The sequence below is a fragment of the Trachurus japonicus genome, chromosome 15 (genome assembly GCF_045865225.1).
Source record: "Trachurus japonicus isolate A0001 chromosome 15, Traja_1.0".
Taxonomy (NCBI): domain Eukaryota; kingdom Metazoa; phylum Chordata; class Actinopteri; order Carangiformes; family Carangidae; genus Trachurus; species Trachurus japonicus.
In genome coordinates, this window is record NC_140921.1 from 26438957 (window position 1) to 26458136 (window position 19180).

Genomic DNA, 19180 nt, shown 5'->3' on the forward strand with positions numbered 1-19180 from the left:
CAGCAACAGAAAGATAAACTCAGATGGGACCAAAGCGGTTTAATACGCGTGTCAGTTACTCACTCGGTGTTTAGATGCTGCAGCACAGCTGTGATGCAGTGAGCTCTGCCGTACAGCGGATGGGAAGCAGCTGCTTGTAGGAGAGACGATTCTGCCCTCAACACTTCAGACTGCAGACAGCACAGCAGGTATTGAACCACTGTGGACACAAAAACAATAACATATATACAGTATATACGTATACACAGTACTTTGTTTTTTGCAGCCTGCTGGGGAGGAAGTTTGGAAAAAAGCAGGCAAGGAGGCTGGATAATAGGGGTGGCAATCTTTGGGTGTCTCACGATTCGATTCGATTCCGATTCTTAGGGTTAACGATTCGATTCAAAATCGATTCTCAATTCAAAACGATTCTCTATTTTTTTTTTTTTTTGCGATTTTTTGTCTGCTTTTTTAAACACCAGACCATGTGAAAAAGTTGAATGACGATGATGTCTACAGACTATTATATCAGGAGCCATATTTTCTCCCAAAAAATGCACATCACATGTTGCAGATTTATTCAGCAGCAATATATTTGAACCATTTAAGTAAAGTAATTAAACAAGAAAGTAAAGTAAACATTCATTAGAGCATTTAAATCTGATCAGTTAACGTTAGTAGGCGGTTAACGAGCGTCTTAGCATCATGGCTTCCTGCAACTGTGAGGGCACGTATTGAGACGGAGGAAACGTAAATAAAAATCGATTTTTGAAGATTATGAATCAATCCAGAATCGTAGAGGATAAGGATTCTTAAGGTGTGTTCACACCAGACTGTCTTTATTTTTGTTGCTGTCGCTCGTATCACTCCAAAAAAAATCGCTCTGTCGCTCAGCTGCATTCGCTCATCAATTTGGCACAGACTGGCATTTTCGCTTTGACTGTGACTGCCATGTGTCTCTGTTTACACCAGCACCACCAGGATTACGGCAGCCAATCAGTGCTGAGCGACAGGCGATTGACGGCCATAGAGTTGGGATTTCTCATCTTGAGAAATCGCTCCGTCGCTCTGTCGCTCTGTCACTCTGTCGCTGTCGCTCAGAGCTCCAGCGATTTTTCGCCTGAGCGATTAATCTCTCAGTCGTTCGTTTGCATTGACTTAATATGTAAACTTGTCGCTAGCGAGAAAAATAAAAAGGTCCGTGTGAACGCACCTTTACATGAATCGTTTTTTTTTTTTTCTGACCCCTACTGGATAAGCTTGTCAAGAAGGCTGGCTCTGTGATCGGAGTAAGGGTGGACTCTCTGGGGGAAGTGGTGGAGAGATACACAATAAGGATGGTGGAGGCCATCCTGAACAACACGGATCATCCACTTCATAAAACATGATGGACCAAAGAAGTAACATTGGTGGACGGCTCGTCTCTCTTCGTTGTAGGGCAGAGAGATACAGAAGATCTTTTATACCCACATCAGACTTTAATTCTTCTGCAAATGGTAGATGAGCTGACAGACAAATTAATTTCCCTTTAGGGATTAATAAAGTAATTCATATTCACATATATATAAGTCTTATATCCAATATTAGATTTAGTGGTATTTAGCACATAGAGTACCTAAATTAATTACCAGCCAGAGTGTTGACTTCCAAAACGAGTGCGTCAGAAGCCTGGGGCAGAGGGGAGGGGGCCTGGAAGCTGAGGCCCTGCTGCTGGGCGCAGTGATGCAGAGCTTGGATCAGGTCTGGCTGGTGCAGCAGCAGGTTGAGGAGGTGTGCTGCTGTAACGCTGTCAAAAGGTTTGGTGCTGGTGCTGAGGTCCAAAGCAGCCTGAAGTACACAACGCATCCTCTCCGACACCTAACATCATGAAGACCAAGGAGATAGCAGATAAATACCACCACACAGTGATTATTGAGAAAATTGACATTAGAAAAATAAGCAGTCTTATAAAAATCACTGTGAGCACAAAAATATTTTTCAGTAAAATAGGGGCATTAAAGGTAGCCAGGCTAGCGCCGCCTACTGGTTCCGGCAAATTTCATTTGCCTCAACCATGTAGTCAGGAAACTAGCAATGCGTTTCGGTTTGCTCCGTCCGCCAGAGCGGACGGACCAATCAGCGAACAGACGGGTAAGTGAAGGCGATGACGTTGAACTCAAGCGCTCAAGATTAACCTATGAGCTTAACCGGTGTATAGCACACATGACCACCAAGCAGCAGCGATTAGTTGAAGCAAATGTAAGCAACCGCCTCCCGGAAGCAAACGAATCCCTATGGCTCGTGTTCAGACGCTATATGAAATGTAATGAAATAAGCGGCTGATGCATCAGGCTACATTAAAGGTCCAGTGTGTAAATATATCTAGCGTTCAGATTCTAGATCACAGCGCTCACTCACTCGCACTCACCCCTCCTATAAGGCTACGAAAACCGAACGCATTTTATTTTATAGCGATTATACACTTATACAAATATATTCATAGGTAGTACATTCAATTATTACACACTGGACCTTTAAATACATATATAACTGGTTGGAGTATTAACCTGTAGGCCTACAGCCGATGGGGGGAGCTGCAGTAGCAACGATGACGCCAGCTGTTTGACTTCCAGGAAGTTGCTGGCGACGCAGTAGAGGACATTCTGAGCATGTGCAGAGGTCATGACCTCACCCAGGGCAAACACGTCAGTCCCTGAGGATAAGGAAGAGGTAAAGGTAAAGAATCATGGGATGTGATGGTAAGTGACAAGAGGTAGAGTACATACTGAGCATCAAGTTGGCATCACAGTAAAGATACTGATGGACGGGCTGTTGTAGTACAGTAAGATTCCAGAGCAGTGAGTTGGCCAACTATGTATGAAAGGTGCTAAGTATTATCACTGAGGTGCCCTTGAATAAAACATTGAAGTCAACCCTGCTCTGAGTGTTGTTAGAGAGTGTGCTGTATCCTGTATGACTAGCTTGACAACATTTAAAGGGATAGTTCACTCAAAATTGAAAGAGTTATCCGTGGCTTCTCTGAGTTCAAGCTAGTTTGTAGCGGCAGCTCTTCTTCCTGGTCCTTCCAAATCTCGCGAGATTTGCAAACAAGCTTGAAATATAGACTTATTTAATTTTTTTCGGAACAATTTCGCATTTTGGGGCTTCAATACAAGACGGACATCACATACGAGCAGCATGGAGGTATTTGGATGTTTTTTGGTGTGTCTTTTTGTTACGAAGAAAAGTGGTATCCATTTGCAACCGTTATATGGACATGCACTGCTACGCCGAGACCCCCTTTAACTCAGAGAAGCCACGGATAACGACAGCCGCTGCACGTAACGGCATAAACAAGCCTCTATGTAAACAAGTGGTCCGTCAGCACGTTGTCATGGCAATGTCGTATTGTTTACCTGACCCACGTTTTACCGGCTTTCTCGCGACTTCTGTGACTAAAATGACATCTGGTTTGTTACCGACGGCCGTCTGCCCGACTGCACGTGAATGCAGCATCAGTGTAACGTTACCGCGGTGACTTTTCACAGACGCCACCTCGACCTGAGCCGACAGCTCCGGTGTCTCCGCTGAGTTTCCGTGGTTTCCTACCGTCACGCTGCCACTGAACGTAAAAACATGGCGACACCACATGGCAGCCAGCACCGAGCTTACCCGCTCCATGTAGATATGAATGATATGAACGGCAAATTCAGAGCTGAAAGGAACACTTCAGTTTGTTGATGGGGGGGATTACTGATTCATGAAAAAGATACTTTTGAATGAAATAATCGATTTTCCTGAATAGATAACAGGAGAAGTTACACAATGTCCCTTTAAAAAAAAGAAAAAGTAGCCTTCAAGTCGCTCCGTGTGTGTATGATGACAGCTTAGTACAAATATTCACTGCTGTCTCCAGTTTAAACAAAATTCAAAAGACTGAAGTCAGAGTTGCATCATTATAAATAGCTACTTTTCCATATTGTATTAATATACTATGCTCTTCCATATTGTATTAATATACTATGCTCATATATTTCATACTGTAAGAATCAGTGGTAGTAGTTTGTAATCAAGTCATTTGAAACTGTGACGGGTGACCATGGGGTGTACCTGTGCTGAAGGTGAAGAGCTGGCCCAGCACACACAGCAGGTGGAGGGACATGATGCATTTGGAAAAGGAAGCTCCAGGAATCAAAACCTCCAGGAGCATCACACACATCCAGCATAGGAACTCCTACATCACACACACGAAAATAAACTTTTATATGTTTACCAAAAAGGCTGCCTGTAATAAAAAATGATCATCACTACTGGAAAAGCTCAGCGCTGTGTGTGTGTGATGTACCTTGTAGAGCTGTAGCGTGTGTTGGTCTCGGGCTCTCTGCTCCTGGTCTCTCTCCTGGCTCAGTCTCTTCTGCAGCAGCTGAGTGCTGTCCTTCAGTCTACAAAGTAACTGTGCAGTAGAACACACAAAGTTTCATTAAGTTAGGATTTTGTTGGTTTCATTTGATCGAATGTCAGTGAGTTGTAAAAACTGTGGAACACTTCGCCCATTGCCATAATCCCTATAGCAGTGTTTTTCAACCTTGGGGTCGGGACCCCATGTGGGGTCGCCTGAAAAGTTACTGATCAAAAATATGTTTTTAAACTAATTATTATCCTTTTTAAAAAATATGATTAAAAACACCACACACAATCCTAAACAACTGTATTCTATACTTTCACTTTCTCAAATTTAAATCGAGTTCAAATAAAATGTAGCATTATAAAATATCTGAGCTGGCGAATCTTGATTGACGGGGTCGCCAGAAATTTGTGATGTCAAAATGGGGTCACGAGCCAGAAAAGGTTGGGAACCACTGCCTTATAGTCTTAGGAGTAGGTTCATTACCTTTAATTGCCGGTGCAAGCTGTTTTTAGATCAGTGGGGCAGAGACGTGAGCCCTGCATGGCACGGTATTTGTGCATTTTCCTCATCAAACTCATCAAATACACAATCCAACAACTCCAAAACACCCTGATGGACAAGTTGTGACCTGCACATTCACCACGCTATGGAATAATAATGTATAATTGGAACAGAGTTGTTTTCAAGGTAAATATGTAGCCGGAACTACATCCCACGGCTGCTCGGCAGAGTGACTTCTGAGTATTTGCTTTATATGTCATACTGTAACATAATTTTACAATATTATTTCATAGCGTGGTGAATGTGCAGATCACAACTTGTCCACCAGAGTGTGTTGGAGTTGTTGGATTGTGCATTTAGTTTGATGAGGGAAACGTGGAAATACCATTAGCCTCCGTTGCGTTAGCTGAGTAGCTCACGTCTCTGCCCCGCCGATCATCCTTTAAATAAATCCCCTGATGAACACACAGACTGGGACTTCCATCTACAGGTAAATACACCTCCAGCCAAACACTCCAAATGCCTTGTCATATACATATACTGGAACAGGTCATGTGTTCAAAGAGCAGCACCTTCTTCAGCAGGCTGATGGTCTGCTGCCTCACATGTGGGGACTGACTGTTGAGGTTGGGCGGCAGGAAGTGGTGGATCAGGTCCATTTCTTGTGAGGTCAGAACCTCAGTGCTGCGGTGGCTCTCACACACCAAGCCCAGACCATCCATCCTCACCTGAACAGCAAGAAATGAGGACACAGAAGTACAGCGGCAGATATTTGTCACTCACAATCTAAGAAACATATTGAGGAGAACATGAATACACACTTACAGTAAGAGCAGGGGCGTACGTACTTGATCATGTTTGTGAATTAGCGCTTGTTGAAGAAGGGAGAGGGGCACCAGTCCTCCCCACAGACCTTCCACTGAGGATGGAACCACACCCTGGGCCCTGGCTGCACGCAGGCACGTCATCAGAGCTCCTAGAGCCCCCCTGCTGCCTAGAGTAAGAAAAAAAAAAAGGTTGAATTAAGAAAAAGATTCTTCAAACTGTCACGACGTCATACAGAACGTTCTCTCTGTTAACTACAATCTTTCAGGCTCTGTGAGAGTGAGACACATGTGGTGAAAATGGCCAAAAGGCAAAAGAGACAGTGGCACATGCAAACATATACAGCTCTGGAAAAAATTAAGAGACCACTTTCACAAATGTTTCTTAAAAGCATCTCTACATGTACGACAGTCATTCTTTTCTCTTTTCTTTTTTAAATACCAAAACAAACACAACTCATTCTACTTAAAGCAGAAGTAAGCGATCCGGTCTTTTTGGCTAACTTCCTGTCAGCCGATGGAGTTAGCAGTCCCCGCCCTCGTCCCTACGTCACCACATTCACGCGCATCCCTTGGCTGCACACACAGAGAGGACCGCCCCTTTATGCCGTTCTCTCTCCTCATTGGATGAAGGTTGTAGGATACAAGGAAAGTTTTCTCCTCGGCTTACAGCAGAGCAGAGTGACTGACAGACCCGTGTTTCAGACCAAACACTCTATATAAGTGATTGCTATCGGAAGATATAACTATCTAAGACTTATATTAACACAAATATTCCGCTTACTTCTCCTTTAATGAGACACTGATGAGGTCATCACCTGAACCACATCTGATTTTATAGGAAGATTATAAAACTCACTGCTGGTATTAAACATTGACATTATCCCACAAAAACTGATTTATAAACTCTTCCTGAGTTAAAATATTCTTGCTGTGTTGTTTAGGAATACATATGAACATGTTTTCTTTGCATTATTATTATTCAAAGTCTGAAAAGACTTGATATTTTTTTGTTATTTTGACCAGTTGTCATTTTCAGCCAATACAAGCTCTAAATGACAATATTTTGGGAGAAATGTTGTCGGTAGTTGATTGAGTAAAATTACTGTACATGGTAAAACCAGAGAAACTGATCATTTTGGGAGTGGTCTCAATTTTTTCCAGAGCCGTATATAGGAGGAGAATTTGGTTGTGTGTGCAGTCATCTGTGTATTCATACCTCTGCCTGAGCTGTGGGGCGGCATGTCCTGCAAGGCCTGCACCATGTGAGCCAGACTGGAGGGGCTGCAGCGAAGCAGCTTGGGCAGGAAGTAGTCCAGGATGTAGGTGGTCTGGTCCAGCCTGGCACAGCACAGCACCTGTAGTAGGGGGGTTACCCAGGTCTGGTGCCACTGCTCCATCCACTCCTCAGTTTTTCCTGCTGCTGCAGCCTCACTCATCAACTGTGCCTTGTGACTGACGAACAGTCTCTCCAGCAGGTCGCTGGTGTACGGAGCCAGAGTCTGATCCCCCATCAAACCCAGGAGACGTGACGGCAGCTGGGGCTGGATGTTCAGCAAGTATCCTGCACCGCAGAGCTCCACCAGGCAGCCCAGGGAGCCGTACTTCCCCTTCATGTGCCACTCTAGTCCCAGCAGGCTTTGGGTGAGCTCAGTGATGTAAGAGTCCTCAGCTGGATCAGAGGTGGAGGGGTTTGTTTTCTGATGGAGGAGGAGGAGGTTGTAGAACAGTGAGCGGGTCTGGTGGCGTACTCCATCTAGTGGATGCTCCCAGTGGGAGTAGATGTGCTCCAGCAGGTGTCGCTGCAGCTCCGACCCTCCACTGAGGGACCTCTGGAGGTGGGGAGGGCAAGGCTGCCCCCCTCCCTGCAGGCAGTCCAGAGCAGCACTGCTCCACAGGGTCAGCACCCGAGCGACCACCATGGCCGTACTGGACTCCTTTATACTGCAGCAAAAACATCAACACGCTTGTAAGTAGGTTTTCAGATATGTCACTTTTTACACCTGTAGATTGTCCAGGATAGCTCTGAGATACATTTAAATTACGATTTACTTTGAATTTAATTTTAAAGGTCCAGTGTGTGTCCAGTTTTGCTCTGATGAAGGTCGTCTGAGACTGAAAGATTAGCCTTCAATAAAGTGAAATTGCATAGATCCAAGTGTGCGGAGATCTTTTTCTTCAGTTTGGACACTTTTGATACCTCCAGCACCTTAGCAGAGAACCAGCCGGGTGAAGCAGCAGCCCCCTTTTTGCAAAGGTCCAGTGTGTAAAAAAATGGGGGGAAAACTGTAACATCTAGCTTTCAGACTCTAGATGAGGATGGAGCGATGAGGAGAAGATCTAAACCATTTTATGATATGTCTGCTGTTTCCTATTCCTTCTTTCCTTCCGCCTTCTTCATTGTTGGTTTATTTATGAACGCAAAACTCGCAAAACTCGCAAAACGTGCTCTCTGGCTGTTCAGGCTGCTATACAAACATGGCGGTGCAAGATGGCGACACCCCGGTTCAAATTCTGCATCAATTTGATGCATGTCATCCCCTCCCCTCTCTGCCTCCACATTTCTTGTCTCTCTCTCTCAACTGTGTCACTGTGCTTTCCATTAAAGGCGTAAAAGCCCATAAAATATACTTAAAATAATAAATAAAAGAATAATTATAAGGCTACGAAAACCAAACAAATTTTATTTTATAGCGATTAACTTGTACAAATATATTCATAGGTAGTATATTCAGATTTTGCCAATAAACCTTTAAAGTTAATATTTACACAATGGACCTTTAAAGTAATCAATTTAAAACGGTGATTCATTCTGACAGACTTACCTCACGTCCAGATCCAGCAGCGTGTTGGGAACCAGCAAAAGCAGCTGTTCCCACTGTGGACCTGGGAGACCGGCCTTCCAGTTCAACATGGCCAGAACCCCATGGCACAGATACAGAGAGACACCCAGTGGGCGAGCGCTGGTACACAGACCGACACACCTCTGTCTGAGCCACTGAGGGGCTGGGTCCAATCCCTGGGCTGAGCTCCGCAGCAAACTGCACACCTGACACACAGTCAAAGAATGACCATGAACACTGAAACATTTCAATGTATTTCAATCGGAATTTCTAAAATGAGTTGTATAATATTTCTGGTTTAAAATGTCTAAACTCTTTAAGTGGATAAACTTCTAAATCTAAAATGATTCCAGTGCATTTCATGTTGTGTAAAGCTGTTGTTCAACCCTGAACAAAAATAATTACAAACAAAATCAGTTTACAGGGTTAGGGTTATTTTTACAACATTTACAACACATTACAGCAGTTAAATATGGAAATAACTGTGCATTCATGAGGTGTTGAACCTTAGCACATGTGCATTTACCAAGTTAAACACTTCCTTAGGTTTATGCAGATGCATTTTAAGTTATATTTAATGTGTTGAAGTCAGTGTCTTCAGAAAACTAATCCTTAACTCACCACCGCAGCAACTTCATCTCCAGAGCCCATGGCCGACCTGATCAATAAGACTACAGCCATGCCGGCCGTACTCTGGACTGACTGGACAAACTCCTCTAGAAAAAGAAGGACACATGACAAAATTTATCAGAAAAAAAGTTTTTCAGTTTATCATTTCAAGCTTAAAATATGACTCGTATCACACTCAAATTCAGTGAGGCTGTTAGTGACAAACCAAATCCTTTATCTACGTCAGTCTACTTAATCTGCTCATGTGAAGCTGCTCGGCAGCTCGGTTTCCTATAGCTACTAGCGTACACATTGAATTTCACATGCAAATCTTGACACAAATTAGAACATTTTCTAAATGACTGTATATAATATGATTTAAGAATTCCAAACTAAGGATACGTAATTTTATCTACAGTGAAGACAGGTGTACAGAAATCTGACTGCAGATGGCACAGAAGCTAAGATTATTATCTATATATAAACTCACGCGCTGCACTCAAATTCTCTGTAGTAACTATTACATAGGGCTGTCAAAGCTCATATGATAATAAGATAAGATAAAATAAGATAAGAATTACTTCATTAATCCCCAAAGGGAAATTCATTTGTCTGGCAGCTCATGTACCATTTGCAGCATTAGTGCAAATTCCTTTAAACACCGCACAATTAATCCATGTTCTATTATTCTGGCCTTTGGCTTGACCACTAGGTTGAATCTGGAAATTAAGCAGCTCACAGTCTGTTGAAAGCTAAACCACCTCTCCTAACAGTCACCACTGTCTGTTATTTGAGGACACATTCTAGGGGTTCTGGAGAATATTTGTTGTAGTTTTTGGTTACTGTATGATAGTATTACATTTTACAACCCTATAGTTTATACACAGTTTGGCTGATCGACATGTCTATATCACTAGCTAGAGCTTGAAAACAAGACAGCCTCAAGGACATGAGTATAAAAGTGTAACTTGATCCAAATAAGTATGATGTACCGTATATTGATCTTTTAGGAGCCTTTTGCCAGTACAGTGCTACTTTGCAAAGTGCTATAAAATTCAAACTGCATCAGTCATACGTGTATCACCACCTCTTTTCCAGCACTTCTACAGTACACACTCTGCTTCTTACCATCAGTGAGGATTTGTATGCAACAGCCCAGGAGGCTGCTCAGCGTGTCCTCCACCTGACAGTGGTTGTGTTCAGACTGCAGGGCAGCACTGATGCTCTCCTGAGATCTCTGCACTACCAGCATGGAGGTCTTCACTGTGGCCAGACAGGACTGCATCAGCTTGGCCTGGGCAATGTGACGGCCTGCTAGACCACTTGGACAACAGCAGGGGGAGACAGAGACACAGTGATTGAGTGTAGTCAGAGCAGGAAAGAATCACATTAAGGTGGAGATGCAACCATGCACAAAAAGAAATACAACAATAAGGTCTATTTTAGATTGTGACAGAAAGACTTTTAGTTCCGTGAACTAAATAAATCGAAAATACCCAAAGGGGTCTTAAATAAACAATAATCTTTATGACAATAATATGGATTGCAGCAGTATACCTGTTCTGACGAAGGTATCCACTCAGTCCCTCATGGAAGAACTGCAGCACTATACAGAGAAGAAAGAGACAAAGAAGCTGAAGAAAAAGTTGAGTCTTTTCTTAAAATCAGACCTTAAGGATGTAGAGACACTAACCTTCAGGCAGGAGCTTGTTTATGCATCTCTCACCTGGAGGAAGAGGGAGATAAGTGAGGAGTTAATTCATCTTGAGAGGTTAGGATTTATCTGATATTTTTAGTTATCAAAAGCTGAATAAATCTGCAATAAAAACAAATCCAAGCAACTGCTCATTTACCAAGAAGGAAGCCATCCAAACAGGCAGTGATGGTGTCTACCACACGAGGGTATTTGTCTGAATCTGAGCTGGACAGACATTCTGACAAGCAGGCACACAAACAGTCGACAGTCAAGTCCTGTAACCAGCCCGGTACTGAACCCAAGGCACTGAGGACAGAGAATGACAGGCATGTTGTTTATTACTGATACTGTAGCGAAATGACAGAGAAGTGAGCCACCCCTATGCATCCAGCTCATTTACTAGACCGGGTATATTTCAAACTCACAGAATATAATCAATAGCTGCGTACTGTACCTGGCGATGGCTCGTCGTAGGGGGTTCTTGGCCTGCAGGGAGGTGTAGACCAGGGCCAGGGTGTGTAGACAGGCCTCTAGAAGAGCTCTGTCAGGCTGATCTTCACTCAGTGCCTCCAACTGGGACCCAGCCTGATGCAGTATGGACACACACTGGTTATAAATTCTCCTATTGCCATAATCCCTATAGTTTTAGCAGTAGGTTCATTACCTTTTATTATTGGTGCAAGCTGTTTTTAGATCGGCTGGGCAGAGACGTGAGCTGCTCAGCTAACACAATGGAGGCTCATGGTATTTCCACATTTCCCCTCATCAAACTAAATTCACATTCCAACAACTCCTAAACACTCTGGTGGACAAGAAGTTGTGACCTGCACATTCACCATGCTATGAAATAATAGCGTATAATGTAACATTAGGACACATGAAGCAAATACTCTACTTGCTTTTGAAATCACTCCGCCCAGCAGCCATGTCTGGAATGTAGCTCCGGTTAGGCATTTGCCTAGAAAACAATTTGCTTCATGTGTCGTAATGTTACATAATCATCATTTCATAGTGTGGTGAATGTGCAGGTCACAACTTGTCCACCAGAGTGTTTTGGAGTTGTTGGATTGTGTATTTAGTTTAAAATGGGAAACATGGAAATACCACGCAGCTCACGTCTCTGCCCCGCCGATCTAAAAACAGCTTGCACCGACAATTAAAGGTAATAGAGATTATGGCAATAGGCCGATTTGCCAAAAATGTTGAAGTATCCCTTTAAGAGAATAAAACACTGGCCCACTTTGTGCCACTAAACTTAAAGTTTGTTCAATTGTGACAACACTGTTCATTCAAGAACCACTTTCATCTATTGTGACTGACCTTTTTAACCAGCTGGATCTGCTGCACCGGCTCCGTCAGCTCCAAACAGGACTGCAGGGTCTGAGCCACCTGCCTGACTCCATCATCTCCACCTCCATCCACAGAGAGGGATGCTAAGAAAGAGCAAGGCACAACTCATTGCTTTGTTAATGTGAAATGCTGCCACACATGTAGTGGATGGTTTCATTCACTTCATCAGTCATTTGGCCACAGTACCTATCAACGTGTGCAGTTTCTCCTCGTCCAGTGCCACAGCCTCTACTTTGGCTGTCTTCTTCTTCACCACCATGACTCTGCCCTGTGTGAGCACCATCATCACTTACATTAACTTCCATTAGAGTTGTGAGTGTTCATCAAATAACACAACAAACGGACTTTTCACCTCAGGAATCCTCCCTTTGAATGAAAATAACACATAACGCGCCTCTCCTCCTCTTCCCCCCTCTACCTTGTCTCTCATACACACAACAAACACACTGCAACTGTGTGTGTACACCCGGCGTTTCGCCTTAGCTTGGCTGCAAGTCCAATTGCTAGTACCGTTAGCCAACTACTGCTAGCTGCCTACCTCTCATTATACGCCCCAAATGAAAAGGCGGGAAGACAGACAGTACAGACGGAAACAATGCGGTTACTAAGCGCTGCCAACAGCTCAAACAGCTTAATAAAGGTGCAAAATTAAATCCCATTCACCTCAGCTGAACATGTGGTTTACTTGGAGTTCCACTGCTTCAGGTAACTGTCACTGACGTCAAGTAGGAAAATGTAAACCGTCGTTTCCGGTAGGGTTACTTTTCAAAATAAAACCTCCAATATGAAAAAAATATATCACTATATCAAGACAGTTGCAATTTTGTCACCTGTAAGAGGGATATATTGTAATCACATCCTTTGAATTTATGAAGATATTCATTCATAGCCTACATAACCCATTTAAAAAAATCAACATTGTTCAGGAGGCGATCCGCATCTAATTAATGGAGGGTTATTATAGCAACATATAAAAGATTTATCTGTTTTGATAATTTTCTTATAAATTTAAAAATGTCTAACACTCATTCAGGGAAAGTGTTTTTTTGGAACCCATGATTATGTATGCAAACACAATTGACAGGCTTTGATTTGGATTGGATATAAATATTTATGTAACATTTGAGCATACAATGTAAGGATGCATGCATTCATACAAAAATATTTATACATAGGCTGGACATTTATATCAAATTCATAACGGGTTTCACATAGCCTGCATAAAGTCATCATAAACAGTGCAAGTCGTTTCTTTTTTTTAAATATTCTATTTCTTCCTTCATTCATTTGTATTTTTGGTTACACATTTGAGATAAATTGCTTGGCAGTGGCACATAATGTGTAGTGGCCAAAATTGAAAATTTTATTTATGGAACTTTCAGGGTTTCCTGTGTTGTTCTCGGGCGCTTGACACAACCATGGGCCATGCCTCGCAGGAGAAACGTCATTTCCTGCAGCGACCTTTTTGCTCAACTGTCCATAATGTAGCGCTCCGGGTTTTGATTGGTGGTGTTTCATCTCGGACTTCAGGGTTCCGCTGCGCTGTGATTGGACGTACTCCATGAAGTCACGCCCACCTGAGTCCAAATCGTTTCCAACTTTTGCCTGAGAGCTGAAATGAAAACCTTTAGGAAAGAGAGCAATTCACAGCTTTTACCCATGAATTAGGACTTCTGCCACAGGAATAATAATAAACATACAGACACTGGTGTCGACATGGCGTGAAGTGGATCAGGTGGTACTTAAGAGTTCTCAAGGGTAAGTGATGAAAATTACAATTTTAATGAAATACGAAACGACAGAGTTGTGTATTTAAGAGACCATTTCAGCTAACGGTCTGTTTTTTAGTCGAGAGAGATTCAAACGGAGTTTGTCATTTGCTCGTTAACACTAAACTTTTTAAAGTTTTATGTTCCACAGTTTGCTAGCCTACAAGAGTAGGCTAGGCTAATAGTGTGTTAAAACTGTCAGGATGTTGTGATAACACAATTAGCCTACCTTCAATCCACAATGTGCTACACGTACTAGTATTAATTAACAATATAGAATTAACATAAAGCCTTTTAAATATTTTGTCTGGGAGCATATAACCATTTAATAAGTGTCTATACCTTAAAACAACATATTGCCTGTTATAGTAACCTATTCTGAGTTTCATGGAAAACGAAGTGGAAGTTCAAATTTAATAGCCTAAACTCTAACAGTTTTGATAGTCTTCACATCTGAAATCCTACTAGAAGATTTTGTGGGATTTGTTAACTTCTGATAATTAACTGACTAACTATGATTCATAGGCCTGATAGCTCCTCCATGCTTTGTGTAGTCTACTTTGGTTCCATTTTATGTTTTTCTTAACAGTTCATGAGTGAGAAGTGGATAATCTCCATACACTAAACATTAAATAGGCTACATTATCAGAGGGTAGGGGTCTTTATGTCTCTGATTGCCCACTGCAGCGCCCAGAGAAGTGCTCATGCATCACATTTTGGTTCACGGTACACTCACAGCTTTGCTCAACAGGAAGTGAGAGAGAAAGAGAGACAGAGAAAAACCCTGACAGGGTTCAGACATTAAATGGCCAGAGATTTTCCACCAACCACATCCTTTTATCACCATGTGGATGACACTTGGGGGAGAGGGACTAGATGAGTGTGCAGGAGGAATATCACACATCTGACTAATAATCCTGTAGGATTCAGTTACAAAACATAAAAATGCAACTCATGAGAAATAAAATAAAATAACAATAACAATTAAAAAATGAGTGCACTGGTGCATTAAAATATTGCCTGACAAATAGCCTAGTAGTAGTATTAGTATTAGATATTGTATTTATTTACAGTATTTTTTTTTACATTAACTACCTATATTATTATTATTGGATCTATTTTGTTATTATCCTGAACACTGCTGGACCTGAGTAACATATTCCTTCATGTTCTTAACTTGTTTAATAAAACTTAACTGAGAGCTGAGAATTGAGAACTATCATGTAAAAAACAAATTCCTTAATACTTGTGCTATAATTTTACATACGATACTTTGTAGTTGTTATCCCCAGGTTATTAAGTTCTGTACCCACGTTTATGCTCTCATGTTATGTTGGGTGAGAGCTCCTCTTTTTCTCTTGCCTTCGTCAGTGTTTACCACAGCAAATAAGCAACAGAAATAAGCCTGTGGAAACCAGTTTATGGCCTTCCTCCACACATGTTTTCAGTCTCTTTGTGAGGAGGCCAGGCTGGTAATGAGAGGTTATTACTTAGAAGCGAGAGCCAGACTTTCTATCATTCTGTTGCTGTTGCTGCTCCTGTCGCTGTTCACCTTCATCAGAGATCCTCATCTCTCTCTCTCTCTCTCTCTCTGGCTCTCTCTTCCTCCCTGTGTTTACCTACTGTTTTCCCTGGAAAACATGATGCAATCTGTCCCAGGGTGGTGGGTGTTGAGGTGTTTTTGAGCAACTGTGATGTTTTACTGTTTAGCCAGTACTAAGCGATACGCCCACCACCCACACCAAGCCAGCTGAGCTTGACACTGGAATATTTCAGGTGATTGCTTGCAACAATTAATCTGCACAACAACAAACCCTCTGTGCGTGCATATGCATCAGATATGGTACTGTTTTTCATGTAATAATGAAAATAAAAATGAAAACATTTGATGGATAACACTTGATGTTAAAGAGCGGTATCACAGTATCACTTTTTACCCATGTAGATCTCTTAACTCAACACAACACAAATATGCTTCGATCCTCCCCTGAGTTTCAGTGTAATTATTGTCAACAACCAACATATAGGATTATAATCGCAATCCCCATGTCATCAGTTTTTCATACTGTTGGAGATGCCTTGAGCAAGACTCTGAATCCAAACCAGCTTCACAGATTGTCTCTAGCTGACCCTCACTGATCCCTCAGGAGGAGGAAATGAAAAGTGAATTTTCCCACAGGAAGCCTCTAGGAGAACCCTATTGTGTTCATTTACCCAGTGTCTCTCTCTCATTGCTTTGTGTGTGTGTGTGTGTGTGTGTCTGCAGATGTCAGCCGGTATGGTGGATGGGGAGGAGGCCATGAGCCAGGAGGACTGGAAGGAGAAGTGCAGGGTCCTGGAGGCTCTGCTCATGAAGTTTAGATTGCAGATCATCAAGATTCGAGAACTCACCGCTGACAAAGTTGGTTCAAGTAAAGTTTATTCTGTTCATCAGTTATGACTTGATAAATCCTCAGAGCATCTCACTGAGAATCTCTGTCCAAATGGTAGAAGTGAGATAATGATGTTGCATGTTGTCGGAAAGTGGTTCGAAAAGCTGCTGTTCATTTGGAGGTCTGTGTAGAAGTTTGTGTAAATATAGAATCAATACTTTGCAACAGCTGAACTGGCTCCTAATTGTCCATGAGTTGCATTGAAGAGACAAAATCTCATATAAATAAGTCCTGGTATAGCATCTCAGCTGCCCTCCTAATGTGAATCATTAATCAATAGTCTGGTGAATAAGAGGCATTTGAAACAGAAAGAATTAGAATAAAGAAACAAGGAAAAAAGTAGATAAAGCTGTGAAAGTGATTTTCTGATTAAAGATAATTTTGTTATTTGATTAATCATTAAGTAACATAGGTAAGATCATTGTGTATCCCATTTTTCATCCAGTACCTTGAATAACCTTTATAAGTAGGCCTACTGCCATACAATAATATTAATTTTACAATAATGCAGTTTAAACAAGTTGTTTCTCTTACTATTCAAGGACAGCAGTGAATCAGTTCATACGGTGAACTGCTTTATTATGCTTTCACTGGAACAAAGGGAAAATCAGGCTTTGGCCATGCAGCCTAGTAGGAGAGGAAGAAAACATCTAAAAATCATCAAAATGTGGTCCTCATAAGCACAGGAGCATATCCATCCATCCATTTTCTTAGCTTATCCGGGATTTGGGTTAATGTGGCAGCAGGTTTTATTGAGCAGAGAGATCCAGATATCCCTCCCTCTGGCAACTCTTTTCAACTCCACCTGGGGACTCCCAAGGTTATCCCAAACCAGTAGGGTTGTATAATCCCTCCAGCATGTTCTAGATCTGCCTCAGGATCTCCTCTCAGTTGGGCATGCCCACAGTGTCTGCATTATGCTGACGTCACTCCAATTTGTCTGTCAGTATCGCTAAATCCTTCCCTCACTCGCGAATAAGGTCCCTGAGATACTTGAACTCCTTCATTTGAGGCAGAAACTGACACCCAACCCAGAGTGTGAGTTGGAGCAGTCCACCATTTTCCATCTGAGAACCATGGTCTAAGACTTGGAGGTATTAATTCTCATTCCTGTCGCTTCACACTTGGCTTGCTTCCCATCAAGCACTGGTGGTCATGACGAAGCCATCAGGACCACATCATCCTCAAAGAGAAAAGTGCAATCCTGGGGTAACCAAAATGGACACACTCTTCACTTCAGCTGCATTTCTCCTGTCCATTAATACTACAAACAAGATCGGGGGCAAGGAACAACGTTGTCCATTCCAACCCTCACCTGAAATGTCTTTGTGCTGGGAATATGGACACAGTTCTCACTTTGGCTGTACAGGGACGGACTGTTTGTAGCAGCAAGCCCTGCACCCCATACTCAGTTACCCTTCAAGGGACATGGCCTTGGCGGGTGTCCCTCCAAGGGACATAAGCCTTCTCCAAGTCCATAAGTAGAGTGGCTGGTCAAACGCTCATGCCGCCCTCATCACTCCTGCAAGGTTGAACAGTTGGTTCACTGTTCCACGCCCAGGACAGAATCCACTTTGTTCACCCTGAATCTGAGGGTTGACATTATCAGTTTGCTGGAGTCTCCTTTCCAGTATGCAAGCTTTCCCAGGGAACAGTGTGATTGTTCCCATTCTTAAAGATACTCAGGTAATGTTTCCCACACCATTTTGCCATTAGTGCCATTGGCACTATTCCTAAACTCCACGTGACATGACAGCCCTATAATATCCAGGGCCTTTAGCAGGCTGTATCTCATCCACACCTGCTGCTTTGTCATCGAGGAGCTACCTCTTCCAGGATTATGGATAAGGCTTCCCCTGAGTCCTCCAACTCCATCTCCTCCAGGGATGACATGTTCACAAGGTTCAGGAGATCCTCAAATCATGGTGACATCCCCAGTCCGGGTTAGTAGTTCTCCCAACCCAACATGGGCGCAAGAGTTTTCTAGAACTTCCTTGAGGCCAAACGAAAGTCCGCTTCCATGGCCTCTCAGAACTTTGCATTTCCACAGCACGAGCTGCAGTCTGTCTCCAGCATGTCCCAGAAGCACCACTTCACTCTGGTGGGCTCGAAATATACACCAGGTCTATTTTGAGCAAAGCCCAATCCCAGCGGAGTTTGTGGAAATTCGGGGTTGGCCGCATAGAGGCAAACCTCTAATTCCACAGGGAGAACTTTAACATCGCTGTACTCCACTGAGGGCTTGTGAGTATCCCCATCCGCCCAGTGCCCGTCACCATGGGCACTTCAGAAAAAGAACTCTGCTGCACAATCGAAAGAGTACCCAACCCCAGTATCCAGCCTTGTGGGTGGTTAGCCCCCAGGGTGGCCACTCCATGTAGTTCGTTCAATCTGTAATCAACCAGGCCCCATGGGCTAAGGCCTGGCCACCAGACACTTGGCGGTAAGCTCTCAGCTCCCCTCTCAGGTCTGGCTCTGGGAAGGGACTCTGGTCTTCCCTTTTCAGCGAGGTAGCACTGCTCATCCATGTCTGCACCATTTAGGGGTCATGAATCACACTTGGTCTCGCAGGGGTGTCCTGCAATGCCCCTATGTCACAGTCTCTTGTATTTAAACATAATGTTGTGGTTGTTTTGTGTGTGCTCTGCTTGATGTGTGTCTTGAGACTCTAAACCAGGACTTGACCACCTTCTTGGGGATGGGAGGTAGCGACAGAGGGGGCTCAAAATCATATTACCGGTACGTGTCAGTTTCCCCTAGACTTGGGACGTAAAACCCAGCTCCAAGGAT

At 43.0% G+C, this 19180-nt stretch overlaps 2 protein-coding genes across 2 annotated transcripts in view; one reads left to right on the forward strand and one right to left on the reverse strand.

The window, feature by feature from the left end:
- Window positions 1–12902, reverse strand: part of thada (THADA armadillo repeat containing) — a 115710-nt gene extending 102808 nt beyond the window's left edge. Inside the window, exons 1-18 of the mRNA XM_085800822.1 lie at window positions 12853–12902; window positions 12376–12457; window positions 12160–12272; window positions 11294–11424; window positions 10997–11145; window positions 10837–10869; window positions 10701–10749; window positions 10272–10465; window positions 9156–9250; window positions 8517–8740; window positions 6911–7635; window positions 5716–5861; window positions 5440–5595; window positions 4304–4411; window positions 4069–4192; window positions 2526–2671; window positions 1608–1836; window positions 64–199 (exon numbers count right to left, since the gene is read on the reverse strand). Of these exons, the coding sequence (XP_085656948.1) occupies window positions 64–199; window positions 1608–1836; window positions 2526–2671; window positions 4069–4192; window positions 4304–4411; window positions 5440–5595; window positions 5716–5861; window positions 6911–7635; window positions 8517–8740; window positions 9156–9250; window positions 10272–10465; window positions 10701–10749; window positions 10837–10869; window positions 10997–11145; window positions 11294–11424; window positions 12160–12272; window positions 12376–12448 (2831 nt within the window). The 5' untranslated portion in view covers window positions 12449–12457; window positions 12853–12902. The remainder of the gene's footprint in view (window positions 1–63; window positions 200–1607; window positions 1837–2525; window positions 2672–4068; window positions 4193–4303; window positions 4412–5439; window positions 5596–5715; window positions 5862–6910; window positions 7636–8516; window positions 8741–9155; window positions 9251–10271; window positions 10466–10700; window positions 10750–10836; window positions 10870–10996; window positions 11146–11293; window positions 11425–12159; window positions 12273–12375; window positions 12458–12852) is intronic.
- Window positions 12903–13757: 855 nt separating this feature from the next.
- The window catches only part of plekhh2 (pleckstrin homology domain containing, family H (with MyTH4 domain) member 2), a 39697-nt gene continuing 34274 nt past the window's right edge, over window positions 13758–19180 (forward strand). Inside the window, exons 1-2 of the mRNA XM_085800782.1 lie at window positions 13758–13947; window positions 16225–16359. Of these exons, the coding sequence (XP_085656908.1) occupies window positions 16225–16359 (135 nt within the window). The 5' untranslated portion in view covers window positions 13758–13947. The remainder of the gene's footprint in view (window positions 13948–16224; window positions 16360–19180) is intronic.